Source organism: Silene latifolia, chromosome 11 (assembly GCF_048544455.1).
Source record: "Silene latifolia isolate original U9 population chromosome 11, ASM4854445v1, whole genome shotgun sequence".
In the NCBI taxonomy this organism is placed as follows: Eukaryota; Viridiplantae; Streptophyta; class Magnoliopsida; order Caryophyllales; family Caryophyllaceae; genus Silene; species Silene latifolia.
The window spans coordinates 3,840,374-3,859,614 of NC_133536.1; the positions used below are offsets into that span (position 1 = coordinate 3,840,374).

The window sequence follows — 19,241 nt, forward strand, 5'->3', positions numbered from 1 at the left end:
AACTAAAAAAAATCAATCTCTAATCACTTATCAGGACAAGCATTATTTCCACCCATTACACACCAATAATAACTCATGAGTATTTAAATCAACTGGTATTTGGTAAGGTGTTGTTATAGCTTAACGCGAGGCCTTAAGTTCAAGCAATGAAAACGCACAATGTTAAAACTCATGAAGAAGAAATTTATCGTCCTAATAATCCTACCCGACTCAAATCTAGATAAGGCGAAAGGGTGTCCTATGACACAAAGTTACAAACTCTCAATTCTCCACCTCCACGTTTAATTCACGATCATTTTCACCAAAAGGTCAACCAAATCCAAGGCCAAGTAATTTTCATTTTTCAACAACCATAACACATAAACACGGTAACACCTCAACTCGTATTACTCTAATTTTTCTTCTTGTAACCCACGTTACACCATCATATCATATTCATGAACCCTCCATAATTACTCAATAAAAAAACAACATTTACATCAAATACTTATTTATTTTTTTTGTTGATTTTGATATTTGATCTGTTTGTGTTAGATATACTCAACAGTTTTGCTGTATTTCTTTTGCACGCTCTTCGATGCGTTGTTCACCTACTCAATGTAAGTTAAAATTTTGAATTAAGTTTTGCTTAATTAATTTTTTTGCTGTTTATTTTCGTTGTTGAAGTTTGATTATTAAATTGTCAGTTTTTCGGCTGATTTTGTGAATTATTTAACCTAATTTTATTGTTGAGCTGCATCGATTGATTGTTTGTGTTTGATTTCGCAGATTTCGCGTCGATTCACTGAGTTTTTTCTGCAAATTACTGCTAATTTGGAGGAGAAACTATTAAATTACTGCATTTTGGGAAGGTAATGGTAATCTTGTTATTGAGCTGTATCGATTGATTATTACGTTTGATTACGTAGATTGTGCGTCGATTTATTGAGGTTTTGCTGCAGATTAGTGTAATATTTTATAATTAAATTTCAATATTTGTTAATTTTGTTGGATTGAACTATTAATTTACTGCATTTTAAGCGGATAATGTTAATCTTGTTGTTGAGCAGCATTTGATTGATATGTTTGGTTTCGTAGATTTTGCGTCGAGTAATTGAGATTTTGCTGCAAGTTACTGAGTTTTTGTTGTAAATTTTCAATATATTACTGTAAATTGCAGCAAAACCTCAATCAATCAACGAACAACCTATGTAATCAAACATAAACAATGGATGCTGCTCAATAACAATATTTTATAGGAGCAAACTATGAAGTTACTGCATTATTAAGCACATAATGTTAATCTTGTAGTCGAGCAGCATCGGTTGATTATGTTTGATTTCATAGATTATGCTTCATTTTTTTGAGGTTTTGCTGCAAATTACCGAGTTTTTGCCGTGAAATTTCAATATTTGTTAATTTTGTAGGAGCAAACTATTAAATTACTGCATTTTTAGCACGTAATGCTAATCTTCTTGTTGAGCAGCACCAATTAATTATCTTTGATCTCATAGATTTTGCGTCCATTGACTGAGTTTTGCTGCAAATTAGTAGAGAAAATTTTTGTTTGTTAAATTTCAATATTTGCTAATTTTGTACTCCATAATATTAAGCTATTACATTATTAGAATTGAGATTGTTTAGAAAACTATAAGGATAGATCGATAGATGGAATTGTAGCGATATGGGTTGAAGGGTGGATGACGTGCAAATCGCAATACCTTAAATTTGGCAACTTCATGATCTGTATAGAATGCTAGCAAGTTTAGTTTGGTGACACGTTGTTACAATCGCTATTTCCACGGGCTGTTTGATCGATATGATGTTCATTCTTGTTGAGGAGCTTGAATTTCTTGCCTCTTGGATGGGGCATTGAAGCTGAACAGTCAGTTTGTGAGCAAATATTGAAATCCTTTGACCTAGTCTATAGGCTTCTAGGTTTTTAAGTAGAAAAGAGGCAGTTTAGGACCCTAGTCATAACTCACAACACTTTTCGGAGAATTCAGTAGTTAAAGACTGTACAGTAGAATATTTTTTCATGAGGTAATATTATAATTCGCAGCTGAAAGCCTGAATTCCACCGTGTCTCTGGGACCAGGAACCTTCGTTGCACCTATGTGTCAGAAAAAAACTTGGTTTAAAAATTTGCGTCTTGGGAGTGCCTACGCGAATGGCTTAGTGAGGCACTCCGTACTAGTGATTATTGAAAACGCCTTAAAAGCAATGTAAGTGCGCATTGTGCATAAGGCATAACTAGTGAGGTGTACTATGCCATTTCCTTATAATTTCCTTTGCCTCATCAATGGTACCTTCTTTAACATGGTAGCCCTCTTTAAATTCCAAAAAGAGTATTGTTGTAAAGAAAAATAACTCTGTAAACACAAATTTGTTTGCAAAAACAGTGTGTCTCGCGTGCACGAGGCATACGCCTTCCCTTTGCACTTTGCGCTTAATCGCTATAGGTCCTTGTTACCTCAAAGCACCTCACGCCCCAGTCCTAAGTGCTCATTGTTTGATCTAGCCATTTCTCTCTCACTAGCCATCATATATCACCTTTGCATTTTGTATGGTCCTATTTGTGACTTTCCATTTTTCTATGGAGCCAAAGATTCATTACTCTTTGGTTCTGGATTACGATGGAAAAAGCAAATTGGCTCACTAAAGTGACTGCGCTTCTTTCTATTGTGAAGAACCAATCATTCGATGTAGTTTTCGACGCAATTTTCATCTTGGGTTATTCGGAAACAGTCTCCTTGTGTTGCTAATACAAAGGTAAGACTGCGTACATCTGACACCCCCTTACCCCGCAATTTGTGGGAGCCATTGAGGCACTGGGGTAATATTGTTGTTGTAATGGTCCTAATTGTGAGGTTGTGGCTGTATGTAGGAAATCTTAATTCTTACGGAAAAAAGCGGTGCAATTTTGAAGATTTGCAGCTGCTGTTCAAGCTTGGAGCTCTTTCTGTTATACACGCGAACTTCTTAGGTTTATGGCATTATTTTGATGTGGCCTGGTGGATTTAGAAATACACAGTAAGATGGGGACTCCACGTCGTAGGTTTGAAACTCTTTTTTTTTTTTTTTTTTTTTTTTTTTTCTGCTGGTTATCTTTCCTACTTCTCATCTGATGATCATCGATAAAATGAATTATTAAGAAGTTCACATATTCTCTATACAGCAGTGCAGTTCAGAAACGATCAAATGGTAGTGCAAGACTCATTACAGCAACCATCATGGGAATTGTTCTTGGGTTTTTTATCGGAGTCTCATTTCCGTCAGTGTCCAACAAGGTATTTATTTTATTTAAAATTTTTCAAATCCTTCTCATTATTAAAGCACATGAATCATCACTTGTGATGATTCTTTGCAGATTAAATTATCCTCAAGGCTTGTCTCTTTGGATGGAGCATTTATAGGCCATAGTACATCTGGGGAATCTCATGAAGATTCTGGATCAACAGTTCCAAAGGTCTGGAGTCTGTAATCAATCTGCTTTTAGTATGCTTTCAAGTTTTATCTTTTCAAAAAAGAATATATATAGATGGCTGTGCAATGTCTTTTTCTGCTAAAGAAATGCGAGGCAAATCACTTTACCTGAAACAAGGCTGGAGTAGAGATAGTAATTTTGACCTTCCAGCTGGTGTAGCTGTTCTAGAATCAAATGGCTAACGCTCTGATGAACTGGAGTGCTTATCAGTAAACAATGGGAGGTGATAGAAATTGCTCGCCATCTCTCGAGTGTTACTTGATTTGCTGTGCACCATGGGGAAGATGGCACCACATGGTTCCATATATTATTGAGATGCATTGATATTCCACTTGCTTTTAGGCCACCCTTCTCTGTTTTTCCTCGGGGGTTTTCATTTTCTCTGTCCTTGCCATTAGTATCCTGAGATTTTAACTGCACCCGCCTTTTTGACCCTTAAATTAGGTAAAGAATACCGTGTATCTTGGTTTGAGTTTTATTCTTGTAGCGTGTGTAGATCAGGATGTTTGAATATGCGGCATTTGTCTGGTTGCTTTAGAGCTTTAGCAAGTACACAACAAGTTGGCATGGCTAACTTTTATTGTTTTGAGTTTTTGACAGTAATAAGCTTTCTATCCTTCAAAGTGAAATCCCTGTTACTATTTGGAAAATTTACATTTTGAATCCATGGGGTTCGTCTAATTGCACACTGTGATGTGAAAAATTGAGTTTAATCCTAGTTGGTGATCTATGGTTTCAAAATTTTCGTATACTGCTGGCCTATGGTATAACATAGTTATCTAAATTAAGTATATTTTTTAGCATAATTAAATGTGAAAACGAGCATTACAGTATCTATTTCATTATGCTTAGGATTTTAGGAAAATTTGTTTTTTGGATGAATTTTGGTGATATATACACTATAGGTCACCAAAGTGGGATATAGCTCAAAGTGAAATTAGTGAAACCTGAGAAATTTTTGGTGATATTCAACAGTCAAGCCTCATATGTGAGATATCATAGAAAGCAAAGGAGAGTTCTATAACTCACCATTTGCGAAGGCACACATTGGACCAAATAAAGAGGAACATTATAAACCTCAATCAACTTGGAAATGCAAAGGCCTAATATCAAACCATCGACTTAGTCCTAACATGATAAATTCATGGCATTAAATCTTTGTTTGAGACTTGATCCTGGAATCTTTGTCTGGGCTTGATTTTGGCCATCGTGCTATAAATGTGGTAATGGTAAGTACTGGTAACCCTCATAATTTGGGTGTGTTGCACTGCCGCAACCAATATGTAATACCGTGGGTACAGTCCAAGATCAATTGAATATACGATGAGTAGCTTCTTGGTTTATAAAGTGATCAACTCTCTCTTTTATTAATTTGGGACACTTTTATTAATTTGGGACACCCACATGTTAAACCCAAATGAGTTAGGAGCTATATGCCTAATTCAACATTCACGCCCCATTGGCATTGTTCTGTTTCAATATCTCCTCTCATTTTTGTTTTTTCCGGTGGTTTCCTTACCTGTTTCCAGATAAATGTTCCGACCAACCCTCGTGGTGCAGAGATGCTGCCACCAGGAATCGTAGTTCCTGAAACTGACTTCTATCTTAGAAGATTGTGGGGAGAACCAAGTGAGGTATATTCCAAATGTTTGTTTTACTTTAGTTTGAGTTATTACTTGATTTTGTTCTGCATAGACATAATTCAGTACTTCCCCAGCGAAGCTGGTCCACGCTAGTACGCTACCACGTTTCATTACACTCTAAAGAGCAGTTTGGTTTCATGAAAGGGGATTCTATCCCTCTGCTTTCTTTAACCGTCTGCTCGCTTTAAACTTTGAAGTGGTTGGTTAGTAAATTGACCATTCTTTTCAATCCCTTTATGTTTCAGTTCCCTATACCCCCTTACCTTGTACCTCAGGCCCCTTTCAAATCCGTTAATATCCTCAAGAAGCAAACTATTGTCCACACATCTGCCATGGCTACAACCAGAGGGCCCTCAATTCCCGCGAAACCTCACCACCACCAATATGCACCCTGTCCCATCATGCAATGCAAGCCTGTGATCATTCTTGGCGAATTCCAATGCTGTGGTCGTGGCAGTGACTGATAACCATGTAGTAATCAACACTGGCCTCACTTTTTCGTACCGGAAACTCCATTCTGTTTAGTTAAGATAATTTTGTTTTGTTAGTTCTTGGACAGTGGAGCTTCAGCTCCATAATCCTTATAGCCAATTTCACCTTTTTATGTTTGAAACAACATAGTTGACCAGAGAATGTGGACGAGTTTGGCTGTGTTCAACATAGACACTGGGTAAGTGAGGAGAAGGATATGTTTGGGTGTAGAGAGGGTGGAACTTGAAAGCTATGAAAGTGGAAGCTATAAGAGAGAGAATTGACTTGCGAATCTGACGTCGTTGAAGGAGACTAGGAGAGTAATGAAATTTGATTCTTTTGAGCCAAGCAAGCACATGGGGAGATTTGATTTTGTTTAAAAGGTGTGAGGAACACTGTGGTGGCGATGCTTCAACCTCGTTGCTGCCTATTAATTGTTGTCCTATTCCCTGATCACTTCCACTTCTGCTCTCAGGATTTGAAGAAGCAGCCTAAATACTTGGTCACATTCACTGTTGGATTTAATCAGAAAGACCACATTAATACAGCCTTAAAGAAGGTTAGAAATTTACTTAACTTTTTCTTAAAAAATATAATTCTTGAAATATCTTACTATGTATTGTAGTTCTACACGAAGGCAGTGTGACTAATTTGAACTTGTGTTGCAGTTTTCTGACGATTTTCAAATTCTGCTTTTTCATTACGACAATCGGACTAGTGAATGGGATGAGTTTGAGTGGTCCAAACAAGCTATCCACGTTAGTGTGTTGAAGCAAACAAAATGGTTTGAATCTTTATCTTTTCCTATGACATTAATGCACTTACGCAAGGATAATGCGGTGTTTAAAATTATCAGGATGGTCAATTTAGTCTTTTATCAATGATCTGAATGGATTTGTTTAAGTAGATATTCCGAGACAGGCAGTGAGACACTTTATCTCAGATTCTATAGTTTTAGATTGAATTTGGGAACACCTCATATCTTCTGTTATTCTCTAATGGATCTGATTTTGTGATCAGGCATTTTTTTGAGAATTGAATTCATTATCGGAAATCTGTGATGGAAGCTTGTTTTGTTTAAGTCTGAGTCAATTCAGAAGTCACTGCTATGAGTTTAAAAAAAATTGCGTACTGAATTTTAAAAGAATCTCGTAATAGTATTTCAAAAGTAACACCTCAGGTCTTTCTTAACCAACTCAGTGCTTTACGACTGATGAGAAGGGTCAGTCATATATACATAAATATCAAAACGCGAGATTGTCAATCTTTATATATTTTTCCATAAATTGACAAACCTCTGGGGATGTATTTGAGGTGTTCTGCTTCTGCCATGTAAATCTATGCCAGAAAAATTAAGACTTTAATGTTTTTGCTAAGTGCTTGGCTAGAACGCTTAGCACTCTGATCTAGGCAAAGTTGATGGATTTAGTAGCAAGTAGGCGAAATATGTTTAAATGTAATCTTGACAATGAGAACGGGGTTTTGACACTAGAGACATTCGACATACTATTCTGCCTTTTTGTATGTATATATTTTTACAAATCTCACTTTTCTGTATTTCTATAGGTGGTATGCAAAGAGGTTTTTGCATCCTGATGTTGTTTCCGCGTATGACTACATCTTCATTTGGGATGAAGATTTGGGGGTTGAACATTTCAATGCAGAGAGGTATGTTTGACTTTTGATAAGAGCTCTGGCCAAACATACTATCACACACTCAGACATTTTTATATATTTATTATTTAATTGATCATCAGGTATATTGAGTTGGTGAAAAAGCATGGCCTGGAGATTTCTCAACCAGGTCTTGAGCCTAATAATGGCTTGACATGGCAGATGACTAAGAGGCTAGGTGATAAAGAAATGCACAAGTATGCCTTCTTTTTTTTTACTCATATATTCAGCTTCAGTTTTACTCCGTATTAGTTATTGATATGATATAGCTTTGAGATAATTAGTGTTTTTTTCCCTGCTACATAATCATAATAATCTGGCTGATTTCCAGGGAAACAGTTGAAAAACCAGGATATTGTTCTGATCCAAAACTTCCTCCGTGTGCTGCGTATGTTCTTCTTTCTGACCTGCTGTGAATACCCATGATCACACTGTGAAAATTGTGTAGATAATTTTGATAGGTGTTATATATCTTGGTTCCAGGCCGCCTCAAAATCAATTTGGATCCTCTCCATTACTTTCTCTCCATTTCTTCTCTAATACACTCCTATTCTTATATATTTCCTCTCTCCATTCATTAAAACAGTACTTTTATGAAATAATTACAACCATTAGATCGTCCCAAGATTTAATCCGGACCGTTCAAAAGTAATGGAGGTCCATTTCTTTTCAAGTAATGGAGAGAATCCGGACCGCCTCAAAATGTGATTGTTGTTAGTCTTTCTGCCATAAATGCGGCCTATATTGCCTTCACATGTGGTCGTAGTAACCTTTGAAACCTTGATGACTGAGCCACGACAGACCATGTCATGGCTCAGGTAGCTCAGTTTTTATACCATGCTCCTTCCCTCTTCCCATGCAAACAATAAAAATAGTGTAACATTCTAGAACAATGTTAGGTGTGCTTGGCTATATTACTCCGACTAGGCTTCAAACGTCACGTCGGACTCAATACGGTGTCAAGTGTCTGAAATAGCTACTTTGGGAAAAGGTTTCATGTTTCTTTTTCCAATATGAAGCCAAGTGTTGTGTCGTGTTCGAATGTCGGAGCGTGGGGCACATGACTCACCATCAAAGTGAAGTGTCGAAGTAACATAGGAGCTTGGTTATTTCGTTAACAGTTTGTTGGCTTTTTATATCACATAGATTTTACATTATCAGTAACAATGGGGCATCTTTGAAGCACTGCCTGATTATGAGACTATTGTTCCATCTTTGTAATTGATTCTTGTGTTTGTAACTAAATCTGTGATCTTTGATAAAAAAGTCCTCTTACGCAATTTCTCTCTCTTCTCCTTCTGTGGCGTTGTTGGATACTTCAGATTCGTAGAAATTATGGCCCCCGTCTTTTCTCGTAAAGCTTGGCGCTGTGTGTGGCATATGATTCAGGTACATTACTACATCTAGGATTATATTGTAGTAGTTTTCATTTTTCCGTTCCAGCTAACAACTCGCTATTATTTGGTTCTTTATTAAATAAAAGAACATCACTCACTAAACTAGTCGCACTTTAGTTTGTAAAGTAGCATACCAATCGATGCTAATTCTCGATGCAATTTTTATTTTGGGTCATCCTGAAACAATCGTCTTCTAGCAATAGGGGTAACATCAGATTCCCCCGGGAGCCCTTGAGATCCCAGGGTACTGTTCTTACTGTTGTAGGATTATTTTGTACAACAAATTATAAATAAGAACAACAAATTATAAATATTGAACTGTGATTTCGTGTGACTCCATACACTTAAATATCTTAGTCACTGTTGGCTATGTTGTGTCCAGAATGATTTGGTTCATGGATGGGGACTGGATTTCGCACTGAGAAAATGTGTTGAAGTAAGTTTTTACAGACCTTTTTATACTTAATTATTTGGTGAATGAAAGCTGACAAAGTGCAGCCTACTCTTTCTAGCTTTAATTCCAAATTTCTTTATTAAAAAAAATGGATAACTAAATATGTAAATCAATACAAATTGGAGCCAAGTGACTTCTGAAATTATTTTTAAACTCTTTTCACTATCAACTCCATGAATGGTTGTTTCTCTCGTATTTCTAATCATTCAAATTGATAAAGAACTCATTGTCACTATACTGCATCCAAATAATGCAAACTTCCATACTTGGTTTTAAAAAAGCACCTCAGGCACATTTAAATTAAAGCCTTCGTTGAGGCACTAGCCAAATTGCTCAGGGTGCCTGAAGTGCGTCTTCAGCATAAAGCGCAATAAGCAATGCACACTATTATGCAAATTCAATATTTTTTCTTCTAATTCTTTTATTATGTCGTTCTCTTTGTCCCAGTTTCTTTATATGAAATGATAGTCTTGAGGTTCCATATAAGAGTACTGTTGCACAATATTTTATTTGTAAATACACATTTGTTTGCAAAAATAGGTGTGCATAAGCCATAAGGCATGTGCTTTTGCTTAATGCGTAGCAGCTCGTCATCTCTTATTCTTGACATTCTCTTTTTATATAAATTGTTATCGATTGATATATGTTCTTACATTTTTTTCTCCAGCCTGCTCACGAGAAAATTGGTGTAGTTGATTCACAGTGGATAGTTCATAAAGTAATACCTTCTCTAGGGAACCAGGTACAAAATATTATTGTACTTATTAAAAAAAACCTTCATCTTTTACAGTACATTTGAGTCTCTTGTACTTAGGAGGAATCACAGATACTTGGAAACTGTTGTATTATACAATGCTATATTCCACTATTCCTATTTCTTTGATATGTGTTGTTCACTTTTTCCTAAATCTGTTCACTTTTTCGGGAAATTACAGGGCCATGCGGAGAACGGCAAGGCTGCATGGGAAGGGGTATGCACATTTTTTTCCGACCTATTTGAAATAATTTTTTAAGCGATAAAAGGAAGTCATTTGGACTCATAGCTCACAGGATAGCAGTTTTTGATATACGCTGATGATTTTCTCATGTTAGTTCATGTTCTTTGTGCAAGAAATACTTCCTCTTCATTTAGAACTGCCTTGTTTTTCTTTTGTGGTAAATTCAATGAAGTTGTCCCGTTGTAAAATTGGCAAAATTTTGGAGATCTTAAATGCCTCCTTTACATACTCGTAGCCACTCCTAGCCTTACTGGTTATCTACCCTACTTGTGCCTCCTAAATCATTATGCCAAAACGAAATAGGGCAATTTCAAAGAATAGGAGTGAGTATGATTTTAACATTATTTATTGTACAAGTGTGTTACAAGGCAGAAATTTCTGTAACTTCTTCCCTTTTGATCAGCTTCCCCTTTTTAACTGTCACAGGTCCGTGCGAGATGCAGGAATGAGTGGACCATATTCCAAACTCGACTTGAGAATGCTGAGAAGGCTTACCTTGCACAACACGGCGAGGGTTAAGTCTGATTTTTTCTACAGCTCTGGCTTTGTTGATTGGTTTTGTTCATAGAATACGAAGGTATGAAATCACACATTGTGCATAGAATACCACCACTCGGCTAGGTGTTGGGTAACCCATGTCGGAAGCCCTCGCGAGCGTACTTTGCTGATTCCACTACTGATGTTCCATTGAAATTATTGAGCAGTGACTGAATGTAGTGTGCAGACTACTTGGACGTCACACAATGAATTGTGTATGAGACGGTCTCACACGTGAGACCAACCGCAGTCCTTACAGCATGGTCTTACTGGTAAGAGCGTCTCATACAAGTTTTTGTGTAGATTATGCATTCAATATGTTGTAGGAACATTGAACAGTTGATAGAAACATAGATGAAAATAGACGAGGCTGACTTGGCATTCATGCTCTTTTACTGTATCTTGTACGAACATTGCTGCATTTCTAGGGATCGAACTGTAGACCTTTTGTTAAATTGGCGAGTCCCATACCAACTCACCACTTTCATATCTGCATTTTCTTTTCCCAGCTTCACACAGAAGATTTGTAAATTGCCGTCTCTTCACTCGTTGGAAGAGACGACAATGATGTATGTTGTATACCCATTAGGCATTAGCCATTGTTGTGTAGAACTACTGGGTTGTGATCTAACTTCGAAAAGCGTGTTTTAAGTTTAGAATATTGTTGGAATGAAGGCTTCAATGAATTTAGGAAGCTCATATTTCCACGGATAAAACCCCCACTCCAGGAGTCAACGGAACTTGTAAACGGTGCATATATTACTCACGTATTCGTGTGCCCCTCACCGAGTCACAGGCTCCATGGAGTAGCCGTTTTACACACTGAAGATAACAGTCCCCTAAACATACAGCAATCCTATTGAAGTTGGCATTTTCAACCCGTCCAACGTTACTATGATCGCAAGGTGGTGCAAACTGCTATCTTAGGTGGTGGTTGCTTCTAATAGTCGATTGTTAAGCCAGTATCGCAATTCTCCGCTACACTGCCTACACTGCCTACACTGCCTACACTACCCCCTCTTTATCAATCAAAATCCATCTATACAGTATACATTATACACACTTGATGTAGCTTTAACGCCGGGTGTTTTTTTCCAGTTATTTAACCGATTTAATGATCCTTGCATAATCTACAAATGCATTAGACAGGAGTCATTTTATTCGACCCGTCACAAGGAAGACTCAATGTTTTTTGAGTGATTCATAGTCTCAGACTCAGTTACTTGAAAAAGACTATTATCATTCCAGTTCAGGCCCATACTTTTGTGTGCAGTAGATCGTTCAACAACTGGGGCACAAAGCCATTTTTGACCTTAGCCAGTGTTGCTAGGAAATGACAGAGCCTATTTTTTTTTCCGGAAAATGAAAGGACGCCACCGGGTGACACTCAATTTGGGCACTACCCTCTCACATGGGGTAAGTGGAGACCACTTCAATTAAGAATGCATGTGAGAGAGTGACTCTCAATTTGGGTGGCGCTCTAATACCCTATCACTGCCCTTTTTCCCCTGAGGCTTTCGCCCTCTTCGTATCTAGTGGCATTTGCCCAAAATGGATTATGCCGAATACCCATTAGACAGAAGAGCCGTGATACACACCGAAATATAAGTGAGGGGTACTCTAGTAATTTTGCCTTTTATTTCTTATTTCCCAAGGCACTAGCCTATATAAGGAAGACTAGTGGTAATGAAATTCCTTATGAATGAATTTATGAACAAAATGTGAGAACCCTCATCCATTTAGAACCTAGGTGGAATTTTCCATTACAGTTCTACTCTTGTAGCTTATCGAATTTATATTTGAATAGCTACATTTACTATCCTTTTATTTCCGTCTTAATTTAGACACCAAAAAAACCGGTCCAAGACCGGTCCAAGATCTAATTCGTATTGCATTATGTCAGATGTACTTATACATTTCGTAGACCTCTGATAATTTACCTAGTTTTTCAATTGTGGAACTGTACAAAGTAGTAATTAAAGCTAAGCTTTTTTTTTTGTCTAAACCATCCGGTAATCCGAACCATATTGGGCTGACTAATCCGTATTTCGGGGCGTGTCCAAGGATTACGGTATTTAAACCCCTCCCAATCGCAGTTGTGAGGGATCAATCCGCAAACCTCCCTACCAAGCGCAGCCCCATGCTACCACTGCGCCAACCAACGATTGGTAGCTAAGCTTTTATTGTGATGTTAGTAAAACTGATACTCCGTATAACATTTCAAGAATGTGGCATTGAATTAATAATATACTCCCTCTATACTGGTCATTTGTTGTCCTATTCCATTTTTAAGGTATATTAGTCAATTGTTGTCCTTTCTAATTTAAAAATGAACTTGATGAACAATTTGATCATTCACACTCAACTTGTTTCTTTTGTCATTTAGTAATTCCTTTTCTTGATTTTTGTGCCAAAACTAAAAGATAACAATTGACCGGGTCGGAGAAAATTTAAAAAAGATAGCTTGAATACAAAGTAATTGTGTCAATACAAGGGTGCACATAGTCCATCCATCGTCCCACTCCGATCCCACATGTACATATGATGTTGCTTAAAATTCCAATCATGAAACAACCACAACCAAAAAATGTATGACACCAACCATATAATAATAATAATAATATAATATAATAATAATATAATAAAATAAAATAAAATAAAACAGAATTACTCAAACAAGGTTGGTTAATATGTGGACTTGACACCCACCTTCACGTCAACCCTACTATTACATACATACACCTTCATCATATATAACACCCTCACTTTTTCATACACTTTATTTCTCATGCACACCTCTCTAAATATCTCTCTCTATAAACATAATTCAAACAAATTTAATTAAATTTCAAGAAATATAAGTGGTATATCTACGTGAAATCCATTATTCTTTCATACCATTGTCACTATATTAGTTGAAAAGGTAAGCTTTCTTTTTTGTTTAATCATTTTTAGTAATCATAATTTAGGGTCCATGATTTATATCTTTTGTTAAAGGTTTATTTCAAATTTTGATAGATTGTGAAGTATCTATCATTTGAAATACTTTTCCATGTAAAAATATGTTTTTTTTATATATGTTGGATCATTCGGGAAAAGTTGTGTTCAATTCATTTGTACTAAGCTTAGCTCGGTTATAGGCAATGACAAAACCAAAGGGGGCTAGCAGGCCAGTCGACCTGTAAACAATGAGAATTTCGAAAAGTATAAAAATTTTCAAATCTTTTCGAGTTTATCTTACTTTATTACTCATTTACCCCCGTAATCTTTTTTTACCATGCATGTAAGGTACTAAGGTTGTAACTACAAATCCTGACTCCATCACTGATTCACTGATAATAGACGGGATCTACTAGGACATTAATCAGTTGTTGTTGTTGTCAACTTTATGAACGTTCTATATAAAATTATAAATGTTAATTCTCTATATTATTTTGATCGGAGATGATGAATGTATGTTGAACAGAAAAAAAAAAGATAGAAAATGGGAGAGAAATGGGGAGTACAAGTAGGTGTGGTTGGAGCATTGTTTCTTTCTGTGGCATCATCGGTGTCAATTGTTATTTGCAACAAAGCTTTGATGAGTAATCTTGGCTTCAAGTTTGGTATGTCATGTTTTTTCTCTTTTCTTTTCCTAGCATGCATTATGGTCGGTAATTTTATTTACCGACCATAATTACTGACTTCGTACTTTAATTTGGTTGGCATTTTTGTAAAAACGGTCGCATATTAATAATTTACCGACGAACTTTTTGCATTACCGATCCATTTTTCATGTTTTTCTCTTCATCTTAGCATGCATTATTATATTACTAATATTAACGCAACTAATATTAATGTTATTTATTTTATTTTATTTTATTCTTATCACTTTTTTTTAAATTCTCCGAAAATAATATTTGATAATTTTCGGTGTAAATTGACACGTTAACATTGTACGTAGTACTATACGTGTTCTGTCTATCATAAAAATAAGCATATTTGATTTGAAAGAAAAAAAAAACATAAACACATACAAAAATGGCCTGCAAGAGGACAAATAATACCTGTGATCGCGATCGTGTATTGTTGATACTCCGCATATCATACGAGTACGCATCAAGAATATCTCTAGGCCGTTTTTTAAAATTATCGTGACATTGAGAGTCGAATAAAATAGATTATTATATGCCGACCAACTATAAGAGATTATTTATTTAGAATAAGAAAAGTTTCAAATTAAAGTCGATATTGTAGAAAGAACGTCTGAGATTTAAAATCTTTATAATATAAGTGGTACATGAGTATTGAACTCGGCATCACTATTTGACGCTACCTCAACTTTTATATGCTACGGAGTAATACATAACATGGATCTTTATCACTGGACTAAGATCTTATTAATGTATACAAAAATTTTAGAGAGACGGAAAAGTGCAAAAGGATTCAACATGTTAGACTAGTGCATTCTATGTATTTAGCATGGAATAATTATTAGGTCAACTTATTTAATTAATTAAGGGTATAATTGGTAAATATGATAATTATTAGGAATTGACTTTATTTATAAGGAAACCAATTAACAAACATTGCGGAACTTAGAAACTTTGTTTCACCTACAACTACAACCCTACAAGTCATTGTTCATAGATAATGTTTAACAACTGATAAATGATTAGCCAACTAATTAACTAAATCATGCTAAGCTTAGTTTGTAGTTGAAGATATAAGCCGGCAGCCCCATACATGAACAATAATTATAATGTTGTAATATGACGTCACTAAGTGGTACCGAGTTTCAGTACTATCATGTCACATGCATAGCCTTATGTAGGATCATAATTTGAATAGACCTTACATATTGTCAGAGGGTGGTACCAAGACTTTATATCAACTTAAAAGGGTTTTGTCGAAACTCAATTGTGTTGAAAACTTGGTTATCGATAATGAGATGAATTTTTCGAAACTCAATTGTGATAAGACATGAACTAAATTGATTTTAATAAAATTTTGTGTTACGTGAACATATATACATAAATTCGAATATACGAAATCATGCATGTTTTGATACAATAACATTTACGAAGAAGGATTTTATATATCTCAAAGTAATGCAATCTTTTAAAAGAATTGTTGACTTATTTTCGAACATATAAATTAAATTAGACTATGTTTAATATACGAAATTAAAACTATTAACTAAACTGAATTGAGCTAAAGTAAACGAGTAATAACATTCATAACAACTGAATTAAGTATAAATCAAATGAAATGAAAAACCTAAAATAAACCTTCTCCGACCCAAAAAATCTTGGATAAATCATTAGGAGACGAAAACATGGAAATGTAATTGTTTTAAAATTAAATAGAAACTAAAGATACATTCCGATATTCCCAAGTCTTAAGTAGTTCAAATCTAGACTAAACTGATTCACCGAAAAAAAAAAAAACAAGATACCTTACGAGTTGCAACTTAATTATGATTTACGAGGCCTTAGATTAATAAGATTTGTGTGATTTTATGTATTGCAGCAACGACACTAACAAGTTGGCACCTTATGGTAACATTTTGTACACTACATTTGGCCCAACGTTTCAAATTTTTTGAAACAAAGACGGTCGATATGAAGACGGTCGTGCTCTTTGGCATTCTTAATGGTATTTCAATTGGGCTTCTTAACTTGAGTCTCGGGTTCAACTCGATTGGATTTTACCAAATGACTAAACTCGCCATCATTCCCTTTACCGTTCTCTTGGAAACTCTTTTCCTCAACAAACACTTCAGGTAATTAATTATGCCTTTATATTGTCGGACTCGGTTATTCTATGAAAATTTATATTTTGTTCTCGGTTAAAACGGGTTGGATCACTTTCATAGCTTTAACCGGGTCTAAAGTTGTTTGTTAGTTCAGTACAACTTATTGGGCCACACTTGCTGGCTAATTCAGACCAACTTATTGGGCCAAACTTGATATAATTTGACCCGTTGTTTTCAGTTCAGTTCAATTCAGTCAAGCTCTTTTAAGTTCACATTAATTTGGTTCAACTGTTTCAACTTTAAAAGAATAGAGCCTGATTATCCTTAAAAACGTGTCAAGTTGCATTTGCAAATTGGGTTAAATTTTGGCAAGTCTATATCGTTATCATTTAGTCAAGTTCAAGAGAATCATTCTTTTGATCATGAACACGCCGGGTTGAATTTGCGGGTCATGTCAGATTTTGACAGGTCGAGTGGTCAACTATCAATTAGTCGAGTTTAAGGAATCATCTATTTTTTCATATGCTGCTTATATCTTTCCTAATTATATCTCTTGTTGAAACCCTTTAATAGTGCGAAGATAAAGTTCTCGCTCTTCATCTTGCTGTTGGGAGTCGGGATCGCCTCGATAACAGACCTGCAGCTCAATTTTGTTGGCACTGTTCTTTCTGGTCTAGCCATTGTCACCACCTGTGTTGGCCAAATTGTATCCTTTTTTCATTCTCTTACATATACAATCTTACTCACAATATGATGCTGACGGGATTTAAACCCAGGTCCTCAGCACCACATCTTAAGACTTTACCAACTAACTAATTGATAATCTGCAATACACATGTAATCCTTAACATCAGTATGATTTAGCTAACAAATACGATACAAAAACGACTAAGTGTCTCGTCGACTCAACTTCTGTATCAATCAGCACCATTCCAAGCAGCTGTACTATTTGTATTTGGTCCTTTGGTGGATAAGTTCCTTACTCACCAAAATGTCTTTGCCTACACATATTCTCCTCTTGTCTTGGTAAGCTTACTACTTTGTTCAATTAAAGTTACCGCCTCTGACTCAATTAATTCTTTACGTTTTTTATTTTCATAATCTCTCTTATAGAAAAAGCCAAGGTAAGTTTTTTTTAGGGCTAGAAAAAGTGGCGGATTTTTTTAGGGAGGGCTAGCAAGGGCGCTCGCCCTTGCTGAACAATAAAAATTGCGAAAGTTTTAGTTCAAATTTTCGAAAATATGTCAAGTTTGCCCCCTAATCATAAATCCTGGCTCGCCACTGATTATAACTAGAGACGGCCATTAGCACGGGCTAACCCGACCTGCTTTGGCCCGTTATTTTGCCCAACTTGGCCCGATCTGACCCGGCCAAACCTTGCCCTGAGCCCTAAAATTCAAGCACGCCCTGCCATTTTAGCAAAAATTAAATAAATTGGTAAGGCCCGTCCTTGACCCGGGTCAAGCTTATCCCAGCCCGGCCCGGCACGGCCAAGCCCGCCCGTCCCTTGCTTGGCCCGGGTCTGACCAGGAGAGCCCGGCCCGAGTACAAGTCTAATTATAACTACAAATCGTTTACATGTACATTCGAATTGTGTATCGATTGAGTAATAATGTCGAAATGTGAACAGGGATTTATCATACTGTCATGCCTGATAGCAGTATCAGTGAACTTCAGCACATTCCTGGTAATTGGAAAGACATCACCAGTAACATACCAAGTGTTAGGTCATCTAAAGACATGTTTAGTACTCGGGTTCGGTTACACTCTATTACATGATCCTTTTACTGAAAGGAATATCATTGGAATTTCTATTGCTGTTTTGGGCATGGGCTTCTACTCTTATTTCTGCAGTAACGAAAGCAAAAAGAAAAATTCAATGGATTTATCGACAGGCTCCCAGGTATCGGCCACTTTTACTGTCGTTTAATACATTAGTGTAACCGAAGATGTCTTAGTATAGTGGTCACATGTCGATTTTTTTATATTATATTGTAAGTCGCTGTCAATGTTCAAAACAATTCTCATTACGCGTCATTTGAAAACAGCCTCTCTATTTCAGTGCCGGAGAAAATTGCTCTGTAGAGACAGAGCCTTTTACACAGTGGGATACTGTTTCGATCCTAGTCATATTTTGCGACAGAAAATTCATTTTCCTATTTTTTACATTCCAAAAAAAGTCGAGTTTTGATTGTTTAATGGTTGATTGATTCGCGTGTTATTGTAGATCAAAGACAAGGAAAGTTTGCCATTAACATCAACAAAGATTGCGGATTTTCAAGATAATGAAGCTCATGAGATGAAGAAAGGACCCAAGGATTCTTTTCTGTAGCTTAAAATTTCCGGTTTTCGCGTATTTTGTTTGAACAAATTAAATAGGGTGATTTCATTCATGAAGCTATAAATCTATTATACTACAAATTCATCATAGAACTATCAGTGTAAACCTTTCTGGTCATTTTTGCAATAAGACCTAAGTATACTATACTATATACTGTCTGTTTACCGATTCTTCTGAAGTGTTCACCATCGATTATTGTACATGTTCACTTGAATTCGACATTTATTTCTTACGTCTCAAATCTAATTGTAATACAAGTGAAAAACTTAAATTAGGAACGCATGTTTATGTGACGGAATGCACTATAGGCCTGAAGTGTGGATACTGCACACGCGCTCATCTCTGCAACGCGACTAAAATGTGAAATTATACAATTTCGTCCTCTATATATAAACATGATAGATTAAGGACCAATAGATCCCTAATCCTACTAATGATCTCGTGTTTGAGCGACTAATCAGTCCGGGACAATATCGACCAGGCAAGCTATTGTGTTGTCGATAATGGTCGTACTCATTGACTT

At 36.1% G+C, this 19,241-nt stretch overlaps 2 protein-coding genes across 4 annotated transcripts; both read left to right on the top strand.

Annotated features, from left to right (window-relative positions):
• Positions 1 to 279: 279 nt before the first annotated feature.
• LOC141610684 (uncharacterized) lies at positions 280 to 11,033 on the top strand. 3 transcript variants are annotated; one of them, XM_074428897.1, is made up of 17 exons: positions 280 to 368; positions 535 to 599; positions 769 to 851; positions 2,867 to 3,037; positions 3,158 to 3,269; positions 3,350 to 3,448; positions 4,996 to 5,100; positions 6,056 to 6,139; positions 6,249 to 6,364; positions 7,147 to 7,248; positions 7,338 to 7,451; positions 7,586 to 7,642; positions 8,577 to 8,643; positions 9,034 to 9,087; positions 9,773 to 9,847; positions 10,041 to 10,076; positions 10,530 to 11,033. In XM_074428897.1, the coding sequence occupies exons 4-17, from the start codon at positions 3,018 to 3,020 to the stop codon at positions 10,620 to 10,622; spliced, it is 1,134 nt and encodes a 377-aa protein (XP_074284998.1). In that variant the 5' UTR covers positions 280 to 368; positions 535 to 599; positions 769 to 851; positions 2,867 to 3,017; the 3' UTR covers positions 10,623 to 11,033. The 3 variants fall into 3 exon arrangements, with proteins under 3 accessions (XP_074284998.1, XP_074284997.1, XP_074284999.1); XM_074428896.1 differs by lacking the exon at positions 280 to 368 and having other exon boundaries at positions 374 to 599; XM_074428898.1 differs by lacking the exon at positions 280 to 368 and having other exon boundaries at positions 377 to 599; positions 3,161 to 3,269.
• A 2,356-nt stretch (positions 11,034 to 13,389) lies between these two features.
• Positions 13,390 to 18,888, top strand: LOC141610688 (UDP-xylose transporter 1). Its single transcript, XM_074428904.1, has 7 exons — positions 13,390 to 13,563; positions 14,107 to 14,245; positions 16,152 to 16,404; positions 16,951 to 17,083; positions 17,242 to 17,403; positions 18,008 to 18,280; positions 18,605 to 18,888. Exons 2-7 carry the CDS (start codon positions 14,125 to 14,127, stop codon positions 18,707 to 18,709), a joined length of 1,047 nt encoding a protein of 348 aa, XP_074285005.1. The 5' UTR covers positions 13,390 to 13,563; positions 14,107 to 14,124; the 3' UTR covers positions 18,710 to 18,888.
• The last annotated feature ends 353 nt before the right edge of the window (positions 18,889 to 19,241 follow it).

Coding starts and splice junctions, on each gene's coding strand:
- LOC141610684 (XM_074428897.1), top strand. CDS start 3,018: ATGGGGACTCCACGTCGTAG. Junction 3,270..3,349: donor TTCCGTCAGTGTCCAACAAG/GTATTTATTTTA, acceptor GATTCTTTGCAG/ATTAAATTATCCTCAAGGCT. Junction 3,449..4,995: donor CTGGATCAACAGTTCCAAAG/GTCTGGAGTCTG, acceptor ACCTGTTTCCAG/ATAAATGTTCCGACCAACCC.
- LOC141610688 (XM_074428904.1), top strand. CDS start 14,125: ATGGGAGAGAAATGGGGAGTACAAGTAGGTGTGGTTGGAGCATTGTTT. Junction 16,405..16,950: donor TTCCTCAACAAACACTTCAG/GTAATTAATTAT, acceptor ACCCTTTAATAG/TGCGAAGATAAAGTTCTCGC. Junction 17,404..18,007: donor CATATTCTCCTCTTGTCTTG/GTAAGCTTACTA, acceptor AAATGTGAACAG/GGATTTATCATACTGTCATG.